At 36.9% G+C, this 27,805-nt stretch overlaps 1 protein-coding gene across 1 annotated transcript in view; it reads left to right on the top strand.

The window, feature by feature from the left end:
- The first annotated feature begins 1,295 nt into the window (after nt 1–1,295).
- Nucleotides 1,296–27,805, top strand: part of Radx (RPA1 related single stranded DNA binding protein, X-linked) — a 52,412-nt gene continuing 25,902 nt past the window's right edge. Inside the window, exons 1-10 of the mRNA XM_070038992.1 lie at nt 1,296–1,943; nt 11,951–12,093; nt 15,532–15,724; nt 16,273–16,381; nt 16,587–16,678; nt 16,778–16,900; nt 19,819–19,923; nt 21,716–21,880; nt 23,661–23,821; nt 25,004–25,179. Coding sequence (XP_069895093.1) covers nt 1,319–1,943; nt 11,951–12,093; nt 15,532–15,724; nt 16,273–16,381; nt 16,587–16,678; nt 16,778–16,900; nt 19,819–19,923; nt 21,716–21,880; nt 23,661–23,821; nt 25,004–25,179 — 1,892 coding nt within the window. The 5' untranslated portion in view covers nt 1,296–1,318. The remainder of the gene's footprint in view (nt 1,944–11,950; nt 12,094–15,531; nt 15,725–16,272; nt 16,382–16,586; nt 16,679–16,777; nt 16,901–19,818; nt 19,924–21,715; nt 21,881–23,660; nt 23,822–25,003; nt 25,180–27,805) is intronic.

Genomic DNA, 27,805 nt, shown 5'->3' with positions numbered 1-27,805 from the left:
CTTGAAATGCTGTATCCTACCTCTATTAAGTGAGGAGTTGTATTTTTAGGTACATTTTAAGAAGTTTCATCTAAAAGGGGCACTAGTGATTCAGGACTGTAATCTTACCTACTCGGGAGGCTGATATCTGAGGATTGAGGGTAAAAGTCACTACAGGCAAGAAAGTTCATGAGAATCTTCTCTGCAGTTAATCATCAAAAAGAAAGGTAGGAGTGGAGCTGTGGATCAAGTAGTAAAGCTCTGGCATTGAGCAAAAGCACTCAGCAACAGCGCTCAGGACTTGATGAATATTGTACCAAAAAATTCATACAAATTTGGCTCTTTACCTAGAGAACTGTATTGGGGGGGGGGAATCCGGTCGTGGGGCCTGAACTCTGGGCCTAGGCGCTGTCCCTCAGCTCTTCAGCTCAAGGCTAGCGCTCTACCACTTGAGCCACAGCACCACTTCCGGCTTTTTTCTTTTTGCTTATGTGGTGCTGAGGAATCGAATCCAGGGCTTTGAGCATGCAAGGCAAGCGCTCTACCACTGAGCCACCTTTCCAGACCGAGAACGGTATTTTTTAAATCTTCATTTGCAGTTAACTAATAAGTTCTATACCATGTACTGAAGGAGCCACTATAGGCTATTATGGTAATAGTAATTTCCATAGCAGTTAACATTCATTGCGATCTTTCTTTTGTTTGTCCTGGGATTGGAACTCAGGACTTTTCATTACTGAGGACTTTTTGTGCTAGGGGATGTGCACAACTTATGCGTTTTTGTTCATGCAATGTATGAGGCTGGTGTTATCATAGTCAGGCATATTAACCAATGATCAATTAACTTAATGTGCCAACTCCAAATCCAAAGTCTGAATTGCCTGAGCTTAATAAGTACAGACTGTGACTTCTGCCCCTTTTACTTTTCGCATCCCTCTGGGCACTCTACTTTGTTGGGAAGTCCGTGGTGCTCCTCACCTTTTTCTCTTGTGCCTTGGGAACCGAGATGATCAAGGTTCTCTTCCCTGCGCAACTCCCTGGCAAGACTCTCCTTTCTCCCCCCAAAGATAGTCTCGTGAGCTTCTGATAGGACTACGGGTGGTAATGTGGTGCGTGGGACTATTTAGAAATCCCTCCGAAATCCCTCCGAATCCCCAGCGGAACGCCGAGGAGAGGGGCGGGGCCAGAGCGCGGCGCGCTTGCGCCAACCTCTTTGAAACCTTGCTACTGGGCGGGCCCTGGGCAGTTGGCGGAGGCTTCTTGGAGCTACGCGCACTGTTTGTCGGCTCTTAGTTTGGGACGGGGCAAAGTAGCACGTGGAGTTTTCATTTATATCAAGATGTCGGAGGAGAGAGGTCGCGTTGGATCCTATCCGCAAAACCCTGAGAAAAAGCAGACTGGAGTCTCAGGAGTGGTGATCCGAAAGGCTGGTGCCCAAAAGCCCAACTCATGGATCCAAAAGGTTCTTCAACAGATTGTACGGTCACCTGGCATGTGTGTGAGCCCCTCTGAGGTGGTGCCCGTCACCGTACTGGCAGTCCAGAGGTACCTGTTAGAGTACGATCGCCGGGACACGCGGCCGAAGCCTCCCGTTTACTGCTATGATGTGACCATCTCCGACGGTGTGTACCAGGAAAAGTGCTGCCTCGATACCAGTCTCAACTGTCTGGTTCGTCAGAATATTCTTAAAGTTGGCATCAAAATGAGCATTTCTAGAGTCTCGTGTCTTTACAACGAGGAACATTTAGGCCAGGGGATCCTTTGCATCGACGGCGTCCACTGCGGGGAGGCGTTAGATGATATTTCTCTTGAAGAAATTCCCTTCCGAAACAGCGAGCACCAGAAGAAACCCGAGCGGCCTTTGAGGGGCGAGCACAGTCATTATTTGGCTTTGTGGAATAATGAAGATCCGTACGGAGACATCTGGCTAACCAACAAGCAACCTGAAGACTACAATTTTAAACGTAAGGAATTAGCGGGGATGTTGGGAGAGTTGGGGAAGTGGCGGTTCAGAACTTGGGATAATGGCAAAGGAAATGAGTATGGTTCTGGAGAGTCTCTGGTCCCTTTCAAGCTGCGGCGGAACAAGTTGAAAGCTAGGTTTTGAGATTTTTATTGATTTGTTTATTTTTAAATTTTATTTTATTTTAAAGATACTGTACAGAGGGGTTACAGTTACATGAGTAAGGTAATGAGTACATTTCCTATCGAGCATTGTTACCCCCTCCTTTGTTTTTCTCCTACTATCCCTTCCCTCCCCACCCCTCCACCCCTCCCCCGCGAAGTTGTAGAGTTCATTTCCAACATAGTGTCTTGTGAGTCTCATTGTTGCAATGGGTCATCCTGTGTTTTATTTATTTTTTATTTATTTAGTTTTATGTTATTTTACTGAGAGGCTTCTTGGCGAAATTTGTCTGATTGGTGTCCTGGTTTGGTTTCTTCATGAAGTGCCTCAGCAGATCCTAAATTCAATCTGGCAAAGACACTGTTGGTGGGGGGAGGGGGAGTTCATATTCCTCCAGCGAGCGTGCCTTCCTTCTACGTGACCTAGCCATTTCAGTTATAGAAATGTAACGATGTAACTAACCATCGGTTGCCTAGCGTGTAAGTTTCAATTGTACATAAAAACTTCCACTTGTAGTTTGCATGCTTTGACCTTTGCTCCAAAATGATGCTCCCTTATTTATTCCTTAAATATTTCCAACCAGCAAAACGCCACTTTTTATGTCTTTTAAAGCAAAGAGTTTAACTATCACGTTTGGAAGGTACGGAATTTTGTGCAAAGGCTTCAAATTCTCGCTTTCTGTTCCTTCTTTGCTACACACAGAATTGATTAAGGAAGTTCAATTTTGGGGTGTCGCAACTAACTACTCAAAATATATTGCTTTCCTAACAGGTGAAACTAAGGAGAATGGCATTGCTATACGCATGAACATGCATGTGGCATGGGGAAAATAATTAAATACAAAAAACAATAAGAAAAAATACCAGGAAAATCTGTAATGTTCTATATTTGTTGCTCTTCGGTCCTTTTTTCAACACAATGTTAAACCACAGATCCAGCAAAAAAAAACCTTAAAAGCCAAAATAACAAAAGCAAAAAGCAACGTACATCAAAATATGTAAACATAGTAATAATAGCCACTGAGGGGCAAAGAAAATATTGCTCAAACTTGCACCAAAAATCGTATAAATACTAAGTTTTTGAAATTGAAATACTTATTTCCAGGTTTAAAGAAAATATTTTATTCTAAGCACTAGAATAAAGCAACAGTAAATAACAACTCCAAATGTGGTTTATTTCTAAATATTTTCACAATTAAATATGTAAGGGAAAAATTGATGACCTCAGAATTGAAAATAGAGCTCATAATTTCTAAAATTATCTAGGATTTTTAAAAAGGAAGTAATATCCATTTATCAAAGCTGTGTTTTATGGTAAAGGGTAATGGACATAAAAAAAACCCAAACTGTGTATTTAGAAGTTTATTATGTTAAAAGTATCTGAGCAATATACAGCAAAATAGTGGTCACTGATGTAGAAACTACATTGCTGTTCATGTAAACTCCTTTCATGTTTGCTGTGTGATTGGAATTATTAATAATAAAATAGGGGATTAGAGTGTATAACCTCTCACCTTTCCTATGATTTCAGTTGCCTTCTCCAAATTCCCAACTGTTTGTGGTCCACTGTTCAGCTATGAAAAAGAAATGGTGTGTCCTTGCATGGTTTCCTATTTCCACTTAACAACGTAGACATCTTTTGTGCGCATCTGTACTTACAATATCTCATAGTATGACTGTACTACAGTTTCCATAATCATGTCATCATAATTTCTAGTTGTAGGCAGTGCTGTTTTTCCATATTAGCTATAATATTTATCATCACTACTTTCTATTTATATTGATTGTATTTGGGAATTTCTGTTAAGGGACAAATTCTGAAAACTGAAATTGCTAACTTAAGTGATACTTGAATTTTTTAAATTTAATGCATATGGCATGTCCTGTTTTGACTATCCCCACGAATTTATAGCCATCAGCATATATCGGGGTGTTCAGTTTCTATATTTTGCTTGCTATTGTAAGATGTTTTTAGATAAGCATATATTAATGATATCCAAGTGCTTTCATTGTAATATTTCTATACATGCTTACATTAATCATAATACTCTGTTACTCTTTTTTAAATTTTCCATCACTTTTCTTTATAATTTCACTGTGATATTTATTACAACTTTTATTTGTGCCAGTCCTGGGGCTTGAACTCAGGGCCTGGGCAAATCTTCTTGACCTTTTTTTTTTTGTCGGTTGTGGATCTTGAACTCTGGGCCTGGGCACTGTCCCTCAGCTCTTCAGCTCAAGGCAAGCGCTCTACCACTGAGCCACCTTCCCAGCCCTGTAAATGTAGTTTTAACTCAAAAATTTCAAAAGAAAACCATGGGAATTGTAAAGATTTTATACAGCATACCCATACAATTCTCTGAACATGATACAATGGGGATGGGGTTAAGATTGGAATAAATCATTTCTTGTAGAGAAAGTAATCAAAGTAAACCAATAATGCTTCCTGTTTTTGTGGAGATTGAAGCCAGGGCCTTGTTCTTGACAGGCAGGTAGGCTTCCACTTGTGCCACAATTCCAGTTTGTTCCTTTCTTTTAGTGGTACTAGGGTTTGAAGTAATGGCATCGCACTAGAACAATGTCTCCAGCCAGTCAGTGTAATTTTTGGCACCTGTACTGAGGCTTGAACTCCAGCCTCATGCTCTCAGGGTTTGGTTTTTGGTTTTGGTTTTTGTGTTTTGCTTATAGCTGACACTCTGCCTTTTCCATCTTTCATTTGCTGGTTAATTGAAGATGGATTCTAAAGGATTAGTCTGCCTTGGCTGGCTTTGAACTTCAGTCTTCAGATTTCAGTCTCATGAATAGCTAGGATTACAAATGTAAGCCACTGGAACTTGGCTTCAGCTGGGATTGTTTTTATATGAATTGCTTTGATATATGTCAGTTTGGGATTATTTCCCTCTTAATATTATTGACCCATAGAACCTAAAAATATAGAATTCATGTAATTGGGTCTTTTAATTCTTTTTGCTCAACAATATTTTTTTGGGGGTCCGGTCATGGGGCCTGAACTCTGGGCCTGGGTGCTGTCCCTCAGCTCTTTAGCTCAAGGCTACCACTCTACCACTTGAGCCACAGCACCACTTCCAGCTTTTTTCTTTTTTCTTATGTGGTGCTGAGGAATCGAACCCAGGGCCTCTGGCATGCAAGGCAAGCACTCTACCACTGAGCCACCTTCCCAGCCTTCAACAATATTTTTTCAAGGATTCATAGTATGTCACTTTTTTCATTAAATTATTTTAATTATTTTTTCTTTATGTTATTGCAAATAGACCTAGGTGCTTTAATTTCATTTTGAACTGTTACTGTTAGTACTTAGAAATACAGTTGTTTTGTCTAAAATGTATGTAGATAGTTTAATTTGATTCATTCTTTCTGGATAATCAACATATTTATGACAATGTACACAGATTCCTATGGTCTATAAATAGCCTGTGATTTCTTTTTGGATTTTTCTTTAGATACCTATATAATATGTAAGTTTCCATACCTGGTTCATGTCTTTTTTTTTTTTTGCTGGTCCCTGGGCTTGAATTCAGGGTCTGGATGCTGTCCCTAAGCATTTTTGTGCTCAAGGCTAGCGCTCTACCACTTGAGCCACAGCACCACTTCTGGCTTTTTCTAAGTAGTTTATTGGAGATAAAAGTCTTATGGGGAATTTTTTGCCCGAGATGGCTTTGAACCTTGATCCTCAGATCTCAGCCTCCTGAGTAGCTAGGATTACAGGTTTTGATTCTTGTCTTGTTGGTGGATGCTACCCTTGATCAATATGGAACTTGCCTCTCATTGCTTTGAAGCTTCTTTGCACTGTCCTTTTGGTAGAATTAAACATGACTCAGCATTTCTATCACCTCAAAAGTGTTTTCAAATACAGATGTCCTATGTGCTTTGGTTGGGCTAGAGGCCTAGCCGTTTGCATTCCTAACAAGTGCACTGATGTGAGAGCATCAGTATTTGTCCTACCATTTCTTGTTGTTTTATTTTAGGTGTGTGTCTTTTTTGGTGTATATGCTGGTCCTGGGGCTTGAACTTGGAGCTTAAGTGCTGTCCCTGTGCGTTTGTGCTCATGGCTAACATCTACTACTTGAGCCACACCACCACTTTTGGTTTTCTGGTGGTTAATTGGGGATAAGAGTTTCAAAGACTTTCCTGCCCAGGCTGGTTTTGAACCACAATCCTCAACTCTCAGCCTCCTGAATAGGATTAGAGGTATTAGCCACCCGCACCCAGCTTACATTGGTATCTTTTAGGAAACATACAGCAAAGATTCTTCCATTTAAGACAAACTAATTCTTTGTCTTTTATGAGCTCACTTTACTTCAGCTGAATTTAGTATGATGAATGATATCCATACTTGTTCTTTTTTTTTTTTTTAAATCAGTACTGAGGCTTGAACTCAGGGCCAGAGCACTGTCCTTTAGCATTTTCTTTCAAGAATAGCACTCTACCATTTGAGCCACAGCTCCACTTTCAGCTTTTTGCTAGTTAACTGGACATAAGAGTCTCATGAATTTTCCTTCCCAGGCTGGCTTCAAACCTCGAACATTAGCTCTCAGCCTCTAAGTACCTACTAGAATTACTCCCATGAGCCACCAGTACTTGGTCAGACCTGTTCTTGATGTTTGTTTATGTTTACTCTGTGCCATATGTTTTTTGTGTACTCATACTGAGGTTTGAACTCACAGCCTCACACTCTTACTCATCTCTTTGGTGCCCAGCTGGTATTCTACCACTTGAGCCATACCTCTACTTCCTGGTTTTTTTTTTTGGTTGGTCTTGGGGCTTGAACTCTGGGCTTGGGTACTATCCCTCAGCTCTTCAGCTCAAGGTGAGCACTCTGCCACTTGAGCCACAGGGCCACTTCTGGTTTCCTAGTGGTTCATTGGAGATAAGAGTCTTACCAAATTTCCTTGCCCAGGCTGGCTTTGAACCGTGATCGTCATATCTCAGCCTCCTGAGCAGCTAAGATTACAGACATGAGCCACCGGTGCCCAGCACTACTTCCTATTTTTGCACGTTGACTTTTGCAGAATTTCCGTTTTTTTTTTCTAGTAATTTGGAATTTATGTATTATTTTGTAGTGCTTACTTGATGTTTCAAAGAAATAAATGTCATTTTGTGAGTCTTCAGAGCAAGAGACAGCAATTAGGACACTACTAGTGTATGGTGCCTTTTCCTCTTAGCCTGCTGTGATAGGAGGTTTGAAAGGATTTAATTAAGTTTTTCCCATCAAAAATTATTTTGGCTCATAGTTTTCTCTTCTGTATTGATTCTGTCTATATGTTTCAAATTGTACTGAGTTTATAAGGTGAATTGGTACAATTAGTATATTTTAATGAGCTGTAGAACAATTTATAGTTCAGGGAAAAGAGCTTTTCCTTGAGAGTTGCTAGAATTTTGTTGTACAATCATGTGAACAGCTGCCATTTAGGGAAGCTACTATTTGTGAGTTTTTTTTTGTTTTCTACTATAGTTTACATATTTGGATTTTCTGCTTCTTACAGCAGTGCTTATAATTAATATTTTCTTAGATTATCCATTTCACTATATTTTTCAAATTTATTGTTACAGAGTCATACTTAATAAACTGTAAACCGTTTTCCCCTGTCTTCATAATTCATCACATTTGGAATCAATACTGTTGTTCTTTATCCTTTTTAGAGGGGTGGAATTGAATGCAGGAACTCAAGCATGAAAGGCAAGTTTTCTACCCTATATAATGTTTTCTAATTCATTTTTTTCACCTTTTATCTTTATTCCTTTCTACATTTCTTGGATTTATTCTTCTGAAAATATTCTTCAAATATGCCTACTGGCTTTTCCCATGACTTTAATTAACAATTTAGGACATGAAAACAAATTCATAATAATCCTAAGGCATTATTTACTTTACTTTTCTATCACAAGTTACAGCAGAGTTTTCTACAGGTTTGCAGGATATGTAACATTGAAATAGACTAAGTTCTGAAGAAGATATGAATATCTAGCTAACTCAGTAAGCTAAAGAGATTCACAGAAATATAAAATAATATGATTCTCTTCACTGAATATTTGTTTTGGAAAACAGTCATTTTTATTGTCAAGATGATATACAAAGGGATTACAATTACATAAGTAAGCTAATAAGTACATTTCTTGTCAAACTTATTAACCCTTCCTCATTTTTCTCCTACTTTCCCACCCCCCCCCCAATCTCTCCAAGTTGTACAGATCATTTCCACCATATTGTCTTGTGTATATTGTTGTTGCATTGGTTCCCTCTCGTCCTTTTTCTCACTGTTTTATTGTTCCCTAATTCAGGTATATAAAATACCAGGGTACCAAAATCAAACACAGTGAGAACATGGGATATACCATAGTGGGAAGAACATACAAAAGAAACAAAAAATCACATAGTACATTAAAAAACAGCAACAACAAAGAAAAACCTCTTGTGTCCATGTCTTGGAGTTCATTCCTTTAGCATCATTTTATATGGTCATTTTACATAGCTATTGAGCTGTTCTGCTCATCTGCTAAGATTATCCTAGACGTATACTAATTATTGCAAATAAGGGAAACCATGGGACCTATGTTTCTTTGGGTCTGGCTTACTTCACTTAATATAATTTTTTCCAAGTCTTTCCATTTCCTTAGAAATGGGGCAGTGTCATTCTTTCTAATGAAAGCATAGAATTCCATATCCTAGCTATGGTGAATATACATAGTTCTGCTTGTAGCTTTAGTATGTACTTGTTTCTGGTCAATTGGGTAAATGCCCAAAAGTGGGATTGCTGGATCATAGGGGAGCTCTATGTAGAGTCTTTTGAGGAACCTCCATACTGCTTTCCAGAGTGGTTGAACGCATTTATACTCCTACCAATAGTGCAGTAGTATTCAATTTTGGCCACATCCTCTCCAGCATCTGTTGTTATTAGATTTCTTGATTACAGCCATTCTAACTGAGGTGAGGTGGAATCTCAATGCTGTTTTGATTTGCATTTCTTTTATGGCCAGGGAAGTTAAGCATTTCTTCATGTGTCTATTAGCCATTCTTATTTCCTCTTCAGAGAAGTATCTCTTTAAATACTTTAGCCCACTTATTAATGAGGTGGTTGTTTCTTTGAGGATTTGTTTTTGGAGGATTGAATTTTTTGAGTTCTAAGTAAAGTTTAGATATGAGGCCCTTGTCTGCTGTATGGCTAGTGAAGATCTTCTCCCAATCTGTGGACTTTCTATTGATCTTGCTTGCTATGTCCTTTGCCATGCAGAAGCTCTGCAGTTTCATTCAATCCCATTTGTTCAACCTTTCTTTGATTTGTTGTATTTCTGGGTCTTTATTAAGAAAATTTCTGCTTGTGCCAGCGAGCCCTAGAGTTTCTCCTATTCCTTCCTGTATGTAATGTTTTCAGGGTGTCTGCTTAACTGTCATTTTTTAGAATGTTGTTTTTAGTATGCATTTTAGGTTAATTATTATTTTGAAATTAATTGGTGCTTAATTTCTTAGTTCATAATATAGTAAATATGATATAATCCATAGAGAAGCTCCTCAAGATAATTAGCAGTTTTTAAGAATGTAAAGAGGCCCTGAGATCAAAATATTTAAGAATAACTGTTCCATTGCATATGGTCTACATCTTCTGTTGAAATCAAATTTGTTTTTTTTTTTTTTTGTTTTTTGTTTTCTTTTTTTTGGTTGGTTGTGGGGCTTGAACTCTGGGCTTGGGCACTGTCCCTGCACTCTTCACCTCAAGGTGAGTGCTCTACATCTTGAGCCACAGCACCACTTCCTTGAAATCAAATTTCTTTGTGGATAATCAACATGTACAAATAGCATATGACTTCTTTCTGGATTTAAGAAATAAACACACACATATTTGTGTCAAAAACACAAACTTGACTAAGTGCTGATGGCTCACACCAATAACCCTAGCTACTCAGGAAGTATAGATCAGGAAAATTGTGGTTCATTGCCAGCCCAGGCAAAAAGTTGATAAGACCCCCATCTCAACCAATATCTGCATATGATGGTATATCCCTCTAATGGCAGCTGAAATTAGGAAGATTAGCAGTTCCAGGCTAAGCCAAACTTGGGCATGGTAGCTTACAACTGATATCCTAATATGGTAGGAAGTGTAAGTAGGATTGTGTTCCAGACAAAAAGTGAGATGATCTCTACAATATAGCCAGAATAAAAATGTCTGGGGGCATGGCTTAGGTGGTAGAGTGCCTGTCTAGCAAGCATGAAGCCCTGAGTTCAAATCCTAATACTGCCAAAAAAAAACCTTGGGGAAATTTTAACTGGGCAGGTATCTGATCACATCTAACTCTGTTGACCTTGTTATGCCCAACACACTGGCTCTTAGAACCTTTTTCCAGAATCATGTAGCTCTTGAGGTATTTCAGCTAATAAAAGAGATATATATGCCTTTGTTGACCCAAAGTATACCGTGTACATTGCAGACAATTCAAAAGGGATCCAGGATTTCTCGAACTGCATTCAAGAGGAAGTCACTTAATTACATAATATTGAATATTAGGACCTAGAATTCTAAGCTAGTAATGATTTGGGAGAATCTAGAAGGAAAATTACACTTGATATCCTAATAATACTGAAAACTTGTGTGTATATTTTATGGTACTATAGCTATAATTGTAGCATACCATTTAAATGCTTATTAAAATAAACTGTATGCTGGGTACTGGTTACTCACACCTGTAATTCTAACTACTTGGATGAGGGAGGCTAAGGAATGAGGATGGAAGTTCAAAACCAGCATGGGAAAACAAATCAGAAAGGCTCATATCCAGTTAACTAGCAAAAAGCTGGGAATGGGTTGTGGCTCAAGTAGTAGAGCACCAGCTGAGAGCAAAAGACAAGTGAGAGTGTGAGGCCCTGATTTCAAGTACTAGCACAAAAATAAATACATAAGTAAATGAATGAATAAACAACAAAAAAACCTGTAAATATGGTTTTCATGCCCCTATGCTAACTACATATGTAAATAGAGATGGAAAGGAAGGAAGTCATAGCAAAAAGAAACAAATATTAGAACTGCTGCCAATTGATATTTTCAAAATTGGGATTGTGCAGTGTGAGAGTAAGATATGGAGAGCTTTGCAGAAGAATCCCTTTGACTCGCAGGAGGATTAAATCAGAAGTACAGCTTAATCATGGAAGCAGTTTTTGTGCTTGAGTAAGGTTTGAGATTCAAAATTTTAACGTAAATGTTAAAGTATATGGGAAGATAGTAAGAGCTGGGTTTTGTTGTTGTTGTTGTGTTGTTGTTTTGTTTTTCTTTTCTTTTTTGAAAAAAGCAACTCTAATAAGTATGGTTGAGGCCGAAGTAAAGTACCAAGATTGGTTTTAATGTAGTGGTTAGGAACTGAGAAGGTGAGCATTGAGCAGAGTTTGGGGTGGGGAGAGAGGTAGCCATTGAATATCTAAGAACAGTTGTCTGGCATGTTTAGCAAAACTCAGGAGAGAAAAGTATGGGAATGTGTCTTAAAGATTCTATAAGATAACTAAATAAGTGCTTATTGGTAGGAAAATATTGACAGGTGAACTTAGAAACCAGTTTTCCAGGAAATAATTACATATTTTGGTAAGGTGGGAGGAGATACAGTGCAGTGTTGTGGGTGACACCTTCATAGAGGTACTTGCCTATGCTCCAGGCCCATGGTGAGTCTACCTGTATTTCTCTGCTATTACTTAGGAGAGTATATAAGTGAGAAGGAGGTAAGCCAGTTTAGCTGGCAAGAGGTGAACTGGATGTGATCAGGCTGCCCTTTTCACCTTACAAACAAAACTTTGAACATAGCATCCCATGTTAATTCTAATTTTGTTTCTATTTTTATACTTTTCTAGATCTGAAACTAATTTCTCTTTCTCATCTTGAAATGACCTGGAGTACAAGAAAATATTTCCCTGCCTTGCTTGTGAGGATCTTGTATAAATCAAAACTGCGATACTATGGGAAACCTCATAAGAAGGTGACTGAGCCATACCAGGTACAAGCAATGATAATATATGCTAACTTATATTTATAGATGAAATTTATTGATTATAACTTATCTACCTGGCTGTAACATATATTATGCCAGTCATGTTTTATGAGTTCTACTTGGTAATTTTTAAATGTCTGTATATGTATATGCTATAAAAATTTCTATGTAATATATTAAAAACAATGAAATTCTTGGGAGCTGGGAGTGTAGCTCAGCGGTAGAGAACTTGCCTAACATATGCAAGGTCCTGGGTTTGATCCCAGAACTTCAGGGAAAAAAAGGAAGAAAAAAAAAAGTCAGGTGATGGGGCTGGGAAGGTAGCTCAGTGGTAGAGCTCTTGCCTTCCATGCATGAGGCCCTGGGTTTGATTCCTCAGCACCACATAAGCAGAAAAAGCAGGAAGTGGTGCTGTGGCTCAAATGATAGAGCGCTAGCCTTGAGCTGAAGAGCTGAGGGACAGCGCCCACGCACAGAGTTTAGGCATCACGACCGACAAAAAAAAAAAAGTCAGGTGATGGTGGCTTGCTATTTGGAAGGCATAGCTTGCTAGGATCTTAGTTGCAGGCCAGCCCAAAGGCGCGGGCCGGGAAGGGGAGGGTCTCACTCGGAGGGTCTCTCTCAAAGTGCACACAAGGTGGCGCACTGCCACTATTGTCACAGCTAGAAAGCCCAACAGGTGGATCTAGCCCTATAGCACACCTGGCCAAGAAGCAAGATACTGTATGAAAAAAGAATCAGCAGAAAAAATTAGAGCTGGAGGTGTGGCTTAGTGGTAAGAGTACCCACTTATGGAAGCATGAGGCTCCGAGCTTAAGCTCCAGGATTGGGGGGAAAAGTCTTTATTAGTCTTTAGTTCTTTTTTCCTTCTGGCCTCCATCACACCTTTTTCTTTGACTTAAGCCTTTCCTTCTTGTCTGTGCTTTTGGCATCAGCAAATAAATATACTCTGCTGGCCTCGCATTTAGAAAAGAAAGACAAGTGGACAGGCTCAGAGGCTCTTGCTTGTAATAAGATCCTCAGGAGGCTGAGATCTGAGGATGGTGGTTCTAAGCAAGTCTGGGCAGACAAAACTGCAAGGCTCTTATATTCAACTAGCCAGTAAAAGTGTCAGAAGTGGAGGCATAGTTCAAATAATAGAGTGTCATCCCTGAGCAAAAAAGCCAAGTAAGTATATATAGCCTTGAGGTGAAGTTCCAGTACTGGCATATACACAACGAGTAAAAAAGAAAAATAATCATTCTTGACATTATGATTCCTCTATTCCTTTTGCCTTCTCTTCAGATAGCTTTTGGGGGGGGAGGGGAACAAGGTACTGGTGCTGAGTTCATGACCTCATACTTGCTAGGCAAACAATAAAACTTGAGCCAAAAACCTCAGCCTTTATAACTTCAGTTATTTGTCCGATATACTCTCACATTTTTGCCCAGGAAAGCTGTGCCTGCCATCTTTCTGTCTATACCTCCCACATAGCTGCAATGACAGGTGCATATCATGCTTGACTTATTGGTCAAGATGGGGGTTTACTAACTTTTTCTTCAGGCTGGCTTCAAATCATGATTATCCTAATCACTGGTAGTAGCCAAAATTATAATCATGAGCTGTCACACCAGGTACAAGCTTCTTGAAGTTGTTTGTACTACCTAAGTACAATGAGTTTGGCTTCTTCATTCATCTTGTTATTCACTAATAACCTGCTAATCATAAGATTGATTTAAACTCTGTGCCATATAATGCTGCTGAGATCTGTTTGCTTAATATGTTTTACTTAATATTGTACTATAGTATCCCATGTTGTCAAGAACTATTTTAGGTGTTTTATTATGAATGTATTATAAAATCTATTCATGCTCATTGGTGGGAATCGGGCAAATGAAGAAAGCTGTGTAAAGAGGACAGTACTATCCAAGATTGTACCTCTCAGAGAAAGGCATTAAAAACATAATGCCTTGTGGGGTCACTGCTAGGATTTAAATTCAGGACTCCATACTTGTGACACAGATGCTGTACCACTTGAGCCATGCCTCCAACCCTTTCTCCTTTAGTTATTTTTCAGATAAGATTTTATGTTTTCTTCCTGGGGTTGGCCTCAAATCAAAGTCCTCCTACCTACACCTCCATATAGCATGTGATACCATACGTGGCTTATTTGCTAATTTATTTCCCTGATTGGCCTTGAACCACGATCCTCCCTATCTACTCCCCTAGTTAGCTGGATTAAAGCCACCACCATGCCTAGCTTATTCTTTTCCTTTTTTGTATATAAATTTAATATACACCAGTTTACATGAATATTCTATATACATATAGGTATCATAGCATATGTATCAACTTATGACATGTATGTATATATGTTATATATTCCATATGGCTATGTATGCCATATTCACACTTTATACTATAAAACAAGAAACATTACACACACAGTTTTCTGTTTCTTCAAATTTTCTTTCTTTTTCTTTGCACTGGTACTAGGGGTTGAACTCTGGGCCTCATTCTTTTCCATTCAATGCTGGTAATTTATCACTTGAGCCATTTTTATTTTAAAACTGAGAAAAGCATAATGTTCTAATGTATCCAATTTATCTTGTCTGTATACTTGGCAACAATATATATTGACATTTGCATTCCCCTTTCTACTAAAATAAATTTTCAAGTACATCTCAGTATTCTGATATCATCTATAGCAGTGTCTCAGATAGTGATAGGACTAAATCAATGTAATCAGAACATCTACTGAGGGCATTGAGTCCATATAGTTATATGTCTATCTGAAGTTTTGTCATATAAATATGAAGGCCTTCTAAAGGCTCACATCACCAAGAATAGTATTAAGATCTTCATTTGAAATGTTTAAAATATGACTTACACATTTGACACATGTATTATGTGGTTAACCTATAGAGCACTGTATTCTTATTGGAGAACCAAATACAAAGAAAATGGAGTCAGAACCCTCAAAGTTTGCAGTCACACTGTAGGTCCATCATACATCTGGGTCTTCAGTACATCTTGCAGCAATTTCTCCTTTAAATTACCAGTATTCGCAGAGTTGAAACTAAATAATTACTAATAAAGCACTAAAATTGAATGATATTTTCTGTCAGGGTTAAGTTGGCACATATGATAAGTTGTATAGCATCTATAAAGACAAAACATAGCAAATATGTACCAGGTAACTATGGCTCATGCCTGTGATCTTTCCTACTCATGAGGCTGAGATCTGAGGATTATGGTTGGAAGTCAGTCTGGGCAGGAAAATTTGTGAGGTACTTATGTCCAATTAGCCACCAAAAAGCAGGAAATGGAGCTATGGCTCAAGGGATGGAGCACTAGCCTTGAGCACAAAAGCTCAGGGACCGTGCCAAGGCTCTGAGTTCAAGTCCCAGGACTGGCCAAAAGAGATGTAGCAAATGTTTATGATTTTACTCTTTTTTTTTCTAGAGTTTTCTGGAAATTGCCGACTGTTCAGGCACTGTTACAGCAATTATGTGGAATGATCTGTGTCCTCAGTGGTATAAAAGTTTGAGAACTGGATTAGTTCTTCTGCTTCAAGCATATTCTGTTAAAAAGAGCTATCCATTCCGGATGCAGCCTTCTCCCGTGAATCCAAATATCAAAATAATTTCTTCAATGGGTTAAGTATTCAGTGAATTTGTTTTGCTTGTATTCATTTGCAGAATGTCATATCAGGCAAACTGTAAACATTGCTAAAGCTGTTAGAAACTATATACTTTTTAATTGTTTCATCTATAAAAATTTTCCAGCAATCATACAACTTAATAAGCAGACTAGTTTATGAGTATATTCATTAAGAAAAAAATCATTTGAGTTCAACTTTGGATATACTTCCTATTTTTTTTAGTTTTGTTGTATAATATTAATGTAATTTCATCTCAAGTATATTTTACCATTACTACTAGTAGTAATCCAAATATCTGTCAACACTGTAATGGATAAATAAATTACAATATTTTACCATACTGTGATCATATTACATCATGGAAATGAGAAAGAAATAGTTCATGCAGCAACATGGATAAGTTTTGTTAACATTGATAATAGTTTAGTTCTTGAATTGCATGGTGAAATCAAAATATGTTCACTCTGTTAGTATAATATATGCACATGTGCACGTGTATATTTTTAGTATAAAGTATATTAATATTAATATGTTTTTTCCAGAAATCAACCTGAATATTCGAGATCCTCCAACTAATATAATTATCATTCCAGAATATCAAGTGAAACCAGAATGGGGATTGCCAAAACTAAATCATCGATTTATCACCAGGTAAAATATTTCCTTATAAAATGTATTAAATATTCATTTTAAATGCTGGATACTAAGAATTAATTCATTATCATTTTCTCAAAATTTGTGCCAAATGAAACTATAGCAGTTATAAAGATACACATTTTGTACTCATGATACCAGAATTCTTTTTTCATTGCTTAAAGATGCAATATCTATTTTATATTTTGGTTGGTTTTTTTAGAAAAGAACTGGAAGATAAGCCAAGAAATTATATCTGTGATGTGATTGGCATTTTATCTTTCGTAGGAAGGGTCCAGCGGTCAAAAAAGAGAGGTAAACTTTTAAAATGGAACTGGAAAAAGTATTTTAGCAAACACTCTTGTGTTCATATGCATATCATCATTAATTTATTTTAATATTCTCTCCATCCAGAAAAACATGAAGATTTTTGGTCATATCGCTGGATTCACATTGCTGATGGAACTTCAGAACAACCATTTATAGTGGAACTCTTTTCTACATCTCAGCCAGAAATCTTTGAAAATATTTACCCAAGTACTCATTTCTTAATACTTTCATCTTTATTTCGAGAACAAGGAGTCTTAGCTTTAAAAATAGTAGAATAAGTTGATTTGCAGATGTGGCATGATATGAATTAGCAAACAGTCTGAAAACACATTTAAATCTTTTCTATATTAATATCATATTATCATTACAGATATTAACTACCTGCTTCTTGTCTATTCAAGAGTTATCTTGGGATTTAAGTCAGTATTTTCAGAAAACAGATGTCCCTATTCATTCTCATTGTTAGAATTTCACATATTAAAAATGCTTTAAGAACCAGGCATTAATGGCTCAAGGCTAGAATCCTAGCTACTCAGGAGGATGAGATCTGAGGATTTTGATTTTAAGCCAACTTTGGCAGGAAAGTCTGGGAGACTCTTATCTCCAATTAGAGAGCAAAAAGTCAGAAGTAGTAGAGTGGCAACCCTGTGCAAAAAGCAGAGTAAGAGCTTGAGGTCCTGAGTTCAAGCCCCATTACTGTCACACAAAAAATGCTTAAGATTCAGTGTAACTAAAACACTGGCTGTCGATTCCTTTGATATCCATTTGGAAATTCAATATCAAACCCTTCACTAAAATAGCACTAATTGAAAAAGGATTAACAGACCATGTAATTAAATAATGGGAATGTTGTGATTCTATTTGGATATTAAATTAATATTAGGCTGCTTACTTTGGGTTTGACTTTTCCCATGTATTCATTCATCTATAAAGGTATTTTCCTACCAGTTCTGTTGGAAAATACTTTATGGATGCCCTATTATGTATTTCATAGAACAGGTTAGTATCATGATAAGAAGAAAAGTATATTTAATACTTTCAACAATTTTAGTATTTTCTTGTTCAAAATCAGAACATAAAGCTATTTTATATATGATATACTTATTTTTTCTGTATGACATTAGGGAATGTTCCCATATTTACCACTTCTAATTTTTTAACTAGCATTAAGATAGAGATTGCAGAAAACTAGAGACCTAGAGACTATAAAAACTACTGTTCTGCTGCCTTTATTCTCTATGCAAAATAGTATTACATAGCTCTGCTTCGAGAACATTTTATTAATATATCTAAATATTACAGAACCTTATCCCAACTTTGGGAAAGAGAGTTTTGACTATAACCAAGGTATGTGTTTCCAAGGTCAATGGGCTGTGACTTTTCTGGGGATAAAAATAATTGGCAGTCATGATTTCTGCTGATATTTAAGTTACCACACTTCAGGAGGATTTTATGGCCAAATCCTTTTCCCTTGTAGCCATATTATTCAACTCTCTGTTTAACCTAAGTTTGGAGTAAGGACTTCTCACAGGAACATTTCCAACATTTTCTATTTCTTATGATAATGTGAAATATATCTTTTATTTTTTGGTGGCACTGGGTTTGAACTCAGGGTCTGTAGCTTGGTAGGCAAGCACTCAGTAGCTGGGAAAGAGCACAAATTAAGATGCATTCTCTTAACAGATTTTAGAAGTTTCTTTAATATTCATGTTTGTGTAGTTTTTTCAAAGGAAACAATACAAATGAAAAGCTTTCTAGAATTTGGACAGGTTTTCCTTGTCTTCATTGCTATAGAATAAAGATCTAGTAACATATACATAGTAACATATACATATATAGATCTTTATATATATATGGGGGGGCGAGAAAGCAAATAAATTATAGTTATCCTCTGGAGAAATTTTTGTTCTCAAGTGAAAACCTACTTTGGTGAAGTTTCATAAATTTATATTTAGTTCTTTTTATTTCCTCATTTATAATTATTTGAACAGATGAAGTAAAAAAAATGTTGTTATGGTACTTAAATAATGAAATAACTTAATAGGTAGGTAAGTAAATGCAGTTGATAGTTTTTTGGGTTTTGCTTTTGTTTGTTTTTTTTTGTTTTTTTGTTTTTTTGGTTGGTCGTGGGGCTTGAACTCTGGGCTTGGGCGCTGTCCCTGCGTTCTTTAGCTCAAGGCGAACACTCTACCGCTTGAGCCACAGCGCCACTTCTGGATTTCTAGTGGTTTATTGGAGATTGGAGTCTCATGGACTTTCCTGCTGGGACTGGCTTTGAACCTCAATCCTCAGATCTCAGCCTCCTGAGTAGCTAGGATTACAGGCATGAGCCAGCGGTGCCTGGCCAGTTGGTAGTTTTTAAAAGTAGTTGAAGTCTACAGATATAATCTTATCTTGAGGGAGTCTTTGTAACTTATCAAGTAGGGTGGCAAGATGAAGGAAATAGATTACAAAAGCCCTGTCATTGAGCCTTCACTTCTAATTGACATATATACATGAGAAATATAAAATATTTACATGAATAAAACCTAATAATCTATAGTGCTATATGACAGAAGGATTCATAGTAGCTTGGAGTTCAATGTTAGGTTGTACTCAATCTTTCAGAAACTATTAGTGAAATTATCATGGAGAAACAGCTTTCTTCAGTTATATGTCCCATTAGAATGATTTGGCAGGTTGGGCACCAGTGTCTCTTGCCTGTAATCCTAGTTGGTTTCAAGCCAGCCTAAGCAGACATACCCCAGAGAATTTTATCTCCAGATAACCAGCAAAATGCCAGAAGTCTTCATTTATGCAACAAGAAAACGACTTTTATTTTATCCAGCTCCTTTGCTTTCCAAAGAAAAGGCTTCTGATAAAAAAACAACAGCAGCAGAAACATGATCCCTGTTGCTTCAAGTGTGGTGAGAGGAAAAGCAGCACAGGTAGCACAGAGGACTTACTAGGAATACAGAATCTCAGGCCCTATTCTAGACCAATTGACTCTGAATTTGCATATTAACAACAATCATATGTTATTCTGATGTTTGTGAAAGTTTGAGAAGCATTATGTTATACATTTATCATGGTATGTACTCTTCAAAAAGCAAAAGTAATTTCATAAATGTTTTCATTTTTGACAGTGGCTTATTTTATGTGTACACAGTTGAGAGTTGTCAGAAATAACAATGTAGTACCTAGACTGCTTTACCTCACCACTACAAATGAGAGCCGAGTGTTCCTTACTGGTGAGTATTTTTGTTTATTGAAGATGTAATATAATGCCCTTTTACTAGAACCCTTTAACACATACTTGCTTTTACATTATATTATTCAACTGTAAGTTAATTTTATTTGTTCTCACTATAACTATACATTTTTTAACAAAGAATATTTGACCTATGAAGTATATGGCTTCTAGATTACTGTTGACCAAGGGAATTAGGGAATTGCATTTATGTCCTTGGTTAACTTTATTTACTGGGTGATGCAGAGTGTAGATAATAATAAATTGCTTGGGAGATTGAAAGCTATCAGTTTCAACACCACAAGATGGGTTCTGTTAAAATTATTTTCTAATTGTACTAAAATTTTTTAAAGTGTTGTGTCGGCCCCAAGATCTCAGATTGTATTTGTATAACAAAATCTCACTACTTGTCTGTTAGTAAGTAGTCCCTCTGTATCTGTGGACTATGATCCATAAACTCAACCAACCAAAGATTTAAAAAAATTGAAAAATATGTCGGTGCTATGTATTTTTGTCATCATTAATTCCTTAAGCAAACTGTTTATGTAACATTTGTATTTTATTAGGTCTTACAATTATTCTAAAGATCACTTAAAATATAAGAAGGATATGCATTGGCTACCTGCAAATTTTTTTTTTTTTTTTTGTCGGTCGTGGGGCTTGAACTCTGGGCCTGGGTGCTGTCCTTCAGCTCTTCAGCTCAAGGCGAGCACTCTACCACTTGAGCTACAGCGCCACTTCCAGTTTTCTGGTGGTTTATTTGAGATAGGAGTCTCACGGTCTCTCCTGCCCAGGCTGGCTTTGAACCACGATCCTCAGATCTCAGCCTCCTGAGTAGCTAGGATTACAGGCATGAGCCACCAGCGCCCAGCAACTACCTGCAAATATTATGACATTTTATATACCGTACTTGAACATCTGCAGATTTTTTATCTACTAGAATTCTAAAACCAAACTTTCTCTATTTCCTTTTAAAACAATAAGACAAAACTTCCAAGTTGAAAAAATTAGGATATTATATGTAATGAGGTATTGGCAATTGAGAAATCTGTCCAGAGAAGAATTCTAGGAAAATTGCTTCGTATATTTTGATTGATACCTGTCTTTATCAACATTAAAAATATCTAATACAAATATACCACTTTTACATAAACATCAAAAATGCAAATTTAGCCATGTGCCAGTGGCTCATACATATAATGCTAGCTACTCAGGAGATTGAGATGGGAGGATCTTTATTCAAAGCTAGCCCAGGCATTGTCTGTGAAACTTTAGTCTCCAACTAAACACCAAAAGGCCAGAAGTTGGAGCTGTGGCTCAAGTGGTAGAGCACTAGCCTTGAGTAAAAAAAATACCTCAGGGACAGCAACTAGCCCTGAGTTCAAGTCCTGAGACTGGCACAAAAAAAATATCTCAAATTTAAGTAGTGAGCTCATGGATCTAGTATAGTTCTTACACGATACTATGCTCTTGAGTGTTCTAAAACTCAGGTTATTTTTCACATGGTGCCTATCCTCTGGATAATTAGGAGAAAGATTATTAGTTTTGTTTTTCCTCTGTGTTTTTAGCATCTTGTAGATAGGTGCAGTTTAGTCCAGTTAAGTTCTAATATGTTTGACTACCTTAGGATATGTTTGCTATCATTGGAAAATTACATACTACATAGTGAATAAATGAACTTGACTTTTTTCTCGTTGATATGAAAGATTGTTTTAATATGAAATTTTTATATAAAACAAGTCCATGCAATTTGTTATAGTGAGCTTTTTCTTTCTCTTCTTTTGTGCTTGTAGGTCAGAGAGGCCAGCCATATGCCTATGAAGCTAAAGTTAAAAACTTCATTCAATGGGTTAAAACAAAGACTGATTCTGAGAAACTGAAGAATGCTGTTATTGGTGGATACTACCCCTATCCACCAGTACCATCAACATTTTCCAAGTATAGTTGTTCTTCTAAAGGTACTGATGGACTTGCCGATGTCCACATGATGCATTTGTATACTATACATATAGTAAAATGCTCACGTCGTTGGCTTGATCCTTTCCTTCTACAGGAATGAGCCCATAACAATACACACTATACAATAATTTTGTCCTACGGTAGACAAAACTAAACATATTGTGCCTTCTAATGGTTAATATTTTGATTGTGTTAGAAGGGGAGAAAAGAGGCAATGTGGAAATGGCTAGTTTTGGGATAATACATTGATTTTTAATGCATTAAGATCAGATTTGACCTTGGTAAATCTCAAGTCATGACATTATATAGACTAAAGATTTTAGTCTAAGACTAAGCAATTTCATATGCAGATATTAACAATTGTATGTGTTACTCTTATAGGTTATGTACATGTGTGTGTGTGTGTGTGTGTGTGTGTGTGTGTGTGTGTGTGTGTATATATATATATATACATACATTTTAATGTATAACATAATTGAATGCTAACTTTAAATTACAAAATGGACCCAGTTCCAGTACTACAAAAGGAAATGAACCTGGGCATGATAATTAAGACATGTAATCATAGCTACTCAAGAGACTGACATAAGGAGGATTATTGTTGAGGGCAAGCCCTGGTGGGGGGAGGAGGTTCTTTAGGTCTCATCTTAACCACTGGCAAAGAAGTTCCCCAAACCTCATCTCATCAGAAAACAACAACAACAACAATAATAGCAGCTATAGTGATGCATGTCTAACATGGCAGCTACAGCAGGAGCATGAAATAGGAAGATCATAATCTAGATTGGCCAGAGGAAATGCCAGACCCAATCTCAAAAATAGCCAGAGCAAAAAGGACTAGAGCTATGGCTCAAGTGGTAGGAAACCTATATAGCAACTCTGAAGTTCTGAGTTCAAACCCTAATACTATCCAAAAGAGATATAAAAGTGAACAAGATGCTGGATTTAGAACTGAAGTATTGATAAGAAGCCTAACATTAATTTACTTTGAAGCATATGATGATTAAAAAGATTAGAAAGAGCATGTCCTTTTTTTTTTTTTTTTTGTCGATCGTGGGGCTTGAACCCTGGGCCTAGGTACTGTCCCTCAGCTCTTCAGCTCAAGGCGAGCGCTCTACCACACAGTCCCACTTCTGGTTTTGAGTGGTTTATTGGAGATAAGAGTCTCACAGACTTTTCCTTCCTGGGCTGGCTTTGAACCGAGATCCTCAGATCTCAGCCTCCTGAGTAGCTAGGATTATAGGCATGAGCCACTGGCACCCAGCTCATGTCCTTCTTTCTAAGGGATGAAATAATTGCTCAGTTTGGGGAAAAATAAACATTGAAATGCTGACAGCACCTAAAGATTGGCATCCTTTTGTATGATCTAATGTTAGCACTATGTTGTATATGGATGAAATAATTAAAATATATTTTCTTCTGTACAGTGACTAGGAATACTTTATTGCTTGAAATATGACATCTAAATTATCACTTTGAAAATTCCTCCTACAAATGAAGACTTCACACCAGAAGCCTATATCACAGGTTTAAGTGATGACTAGTTTGTCCATTGTAGAAAACTTATACAAGAGTATCTCAAATATAACACACAGTCTCAGAGATTTAATATAGCAGTTTGTGATTCCATGCAAAATGACATTGCAAATCTAATTCTTATTTTTCCATTTTTAATTCTTTAAAAACTTACAGATTCTTGGGAAATATTCTCTTTCAGTTGACTCACTCTTTTTTTATTTTTTTATTGTTTTATTTTTTTTATTTTATTTTATTTTTCAGTTGACTCACTTTTGACGGCTATAAGTGAAGTGAAGAAGGTGATAGAAGACTTGCAATACAGGGAACAAAAGCGCATTGCCATTCAAGGAATAATTACTGCTATAAAGTACATCCCCCATAGCTATGCGAATAAAAGCACCTCAGCACTGGTAACACCTCTGGTATGATGCCAGAAAACTAGAATACATCTCTGGAAGTTTGTTATCATAATTATTATTGATAACTTGTACAATATGTATTAACTGTCACTGATGTCAACCTAAGAGAAACCTTATTTATGTTTCTTTCCTTTCTCTGTAACTTAATTTTGAGGCAGATAGAAGCATTAATCACAATCTCTAACATTCCCCAAGACCCTTAAACCTTGTCCTAGTTTTCTGCAAAACTTTTGAGCCTATCATGAATATCTTAAACTTCCTGGTGTTATATATGACTCAGTCATTTTCTTTTTTTTTTAATTTTATTTTATTTTATTTGAGAACATACTGTACAGAGGGGTTACAATTACATTGGCAGGATAATGCATACATTTCTTACCAAGCATTGCAGCCTCCTCCTTTGTTTAACTTTTATCTAGGCCAGAATAACAAGAAAGCTTCTGCAGAGATTTTTGCCTCTAAATATGGTATAGTAGGTTCTATAAGAGACAGCACTAACTCTTGTAACAAAAATAGTCTAGTAAAAGGCCAGTTCTGAAAACTAGGCAAAATGAAGACAAGTTGGTTTTTCCCTTGAGTTCATCTCTTTAAAAGCCATATCTAGGATTATTACTATTTCTATGTAAACTATATGCTTAATGTGATTTTATTTATACTAGTATAAGAAGAAATATTTATCTTCCTCTTTAAAACATTTAATACCAAATAGATGGCTTGATCATCTGTATAAAAACAATGTCATGGCTGGGTACAATGGTTCATGCCTATAATGCCAGCTTCTAAGGAAGTGAAGATTGGACAGCTCACAGTTCAAGACCAACCCAGGCAAAAAGTTCATGAGACCCCCCCCCCACCATACCAACCACAAAAAAAAAAAAACTGGGCATGGTAGGATACACTTGTGATCCTAGCAACACAGGAAGCTTAGTAGGAACATTGTAGTCCAAGCCATGAGCAAAATGTGAGAAACCTTACCCTACAAAAGCCCTAAGTTCAGATACTATAGTGAGCTTCCTGCATGAAAGAATTGCCAAAAAGAATCACCAAAAATCATGATTGCAAAAGTTTGACAAATTCATAAAATTATTTGAAATTTGATAAACTATAATTATAGAATCTAATAAAATAGAAATGCTTTTTTTGTAAATTTGTTTTTAAATGTTCTCTCTAAATTGTTGGTTTTAGAAAATTAGCCAACCTTCACCATCTCAAGCAGCTCCAGAACAAAGTCATAATGAGGAAGTAAGAGGTAAACAGCATGGAAGGGGTAGGCTGGCACGTTCTCAGAATTTTCAAACTACATCTACAAGTTTGAGTCCTAGCAAGAAGAAAAGAATTCTTCAAGCCCCATGTGGCAAACTGTAAGTTACATGCTTTAAGTACATAGATGCAAAACATGAATGTTTCATGCTATCCTTCCCAGCTTCTGTTAGTTTGCTGATAAACTTTGGCATTTCTTAATTTGTACCAATCAAATCAATATCTGTCTGCCTTCATGTTTCCATGAAGTTCTCCCTGTATATGTGTCTGTCTCTACATTTCCCCTTTTTATAAGTCAAACTGAATTCCAGACCCACCCTACACCAATATGAGCTCATCATCCCTTAACCAATCACATCTTCAATTACCTAGCTCCAAATAAGGTCACATCCAAATAAGGTACTCAGGATTAGGACTTCATCAAATGAATTGAGGGGGGAGGCATAATTTAATCCTTAACAGTTTGTCTCCTAGCTCCCCAAAAATACATTCACTCCATCACAACAGCCTTAAAAGTTTTGACCCACACCAGTGTCAACTCTGCTCCAGGAGCTTATCTAAATAGTATCTGATTCACAGATGAACAAAAATCCAGGTGATTCATCCTTAGAGGAAAAAGAATCATGAGCCACAAGCAGCTCCAAAATCTAGCAGAGACAAATCATTCCATTTTTTAATATTTTTTTAAATTTTTATTGTGAAAATACCGTATAGAGAGGTTACAATTACATGGGCAAAATAATGAGTACATTTCTTATCAAGCATTGTTGCCTCCTCCTTTGTTTTCCCTTCCCATCCACCCCTTCCCATATCCTCACCCTTGCCGCCCCCCCCCCCCCCCGCCAAAGATGTAAAGTTCGTTTTTCGACATAACGACTTGTACATCTCATTGTTGCAATGGGTCCACTTGTATCCCTATTTAAACGATTTGTTTTTTTCCTTCCTCTCCACAAATTATATTGACATCAAATACAGTGAAAGCAGAAATCGGGAAAGCAACTCCATTCATAATAGCCCCACAAAAAATAAAATACCTAGGAATTAACTCATTCCATTTTTAATGTTTGGAATTATCCTCTCTAGCTCAAATGTATGTATGTACACCAAGCCCATCATATCCCACTCACTCAGCCCTGCATGTGGTCCTATACTCTGGAACCCTCTGCAATTGGAAAAGTGTTGCTGCCACTGTCAGGGTTATTCTTCCCATTTCTTAAAGAATAACACATATTTGCAGCCAAAGAGCTCTGGCAGCTCCTTTCCTGCCTATAGAAACTCAGAAGTTTGACAACCTTCCTTTATTTCATCCTGTCTTATATATACCCCCTGTGATCCAGACTGGCAGCCACTGTCCTTTGATGATTTGATGGATCAGTGATGAAAAGCCAAATCTTACCTAATGATTTTCTAGCCACCTCTTTGGGGATCTCTTCAGAGCAAGCTTTCTCATTTTTTGTAATAATGATAGACGAACACTTTTCTAAATTTTCACATCCCTTTTTGCCTAACAAGTCTCACTTCAACTGATCTCTCTTTTTACATTGTAGTATAAACAGCAAGGAGAAACAAGCCATGCCTTCAAAACTTGGCTTAGAAATTTCTTCAGCTAAATATTCAGGTGTATCACTTCCAAGTCCAACTCGTCATCCATAGCACAATGTGACTGAGTGCTCTGTCACCATATAAGGATCACCTTTCCAGTAACACACCTCATTGAACACTGAGCCCTGAACTCTGAACCCTTGAAGCTCCTTTCTCAACCCTGTATTTCTAGCATTCTGTACATGACAAGTATTGTCTAAGACGATGGAAGCTTAGAAGCTTTCATTGCAATTCTATTTTCTTTTGAAGCCCTAACCATGTTCTCCTTTAAAGTTTATATTACTACCAGCAGTAACTTCAAGGAAATCTAGACCTTTTCTATTCTTCCCTTCAGAATTCTTTCAGCTTTGACTTAATATCTAATTTCACAGCCACATCCACATTTCTAGATATTTCTTACCATAGAATCTCACTTCCCAGTAAGAAACTATATACTAGCTTGTTAGATCTGCTATCATAGAGCACAGCAAACTGAATGGCTTCACAGAAATATTTACTTTTGTTATTTAAATTTCCCCTACTTTACATTCTGTTTATGGAAAATTGTGTTTGCATCATCTGCTATAAAATATGGCTTAATTTGCCAGAATTTTATCAACAAAATATGCTTTCATCCTGTATGGATACTGATGCTTTCATTCATTAATAACCATCAGAATTTAAAATCCCATTAAAAAAGAATCCATTGTAAGAGAAAATTCTCGATAAAATATGATCAAGATGACATGGCATTTGTAATACAACATTTCTGGCTCATATTAGACCTTTAAATTTGGAAATGGAACAGTAAGGGAAAAATACATTACTGAACTATTGTTCAAAGCTCATCAGATCAGAAGACTTCCTTATGAAAGCACAATTCTTTTTCATTTCAAAATAAGATATACATCTTCACTTCCATTTCAGTTCATTGAACAGTTCCTGAACAGCTATGATATGTATATCCCAGAACAAATATTTTTGTAGAAACAATAGTGTTTCAGATGATACGGACTTAAAGGTGCATGAAGCAGGCTCTGATAGAAGTTTATTCATGGTGCTATGCTAACATACACAAGGAACAGTTGGCCTTTACTGCAGAGGACAGGGGCCTTCTTGATAGCAAATAACTAGTGAGCTAATTTT

The sequence above is a fragment of the Dipodomys merriami genome, unplaced genomic scaffold (assembly GCF_024711535.1).
Source record: "Dipodomys merriami isolate MVZ:Mamm:240054 unplaced genomic scaffold, mDipMer1.0.p SCAF_3, whole genome shotgun sequence".
Lineage (NCBI taxonomy): Eukaryota > Metazoa > Chordata > Mammalia > Rodentia > Heteromyidae > Dipodomys > Dipodomys merriami.
The sequence above is the reverse complement of the archived record's forward strand: the minus strand, read 5'-3'. Positions and strand labels throughout refer to the sequence as shown.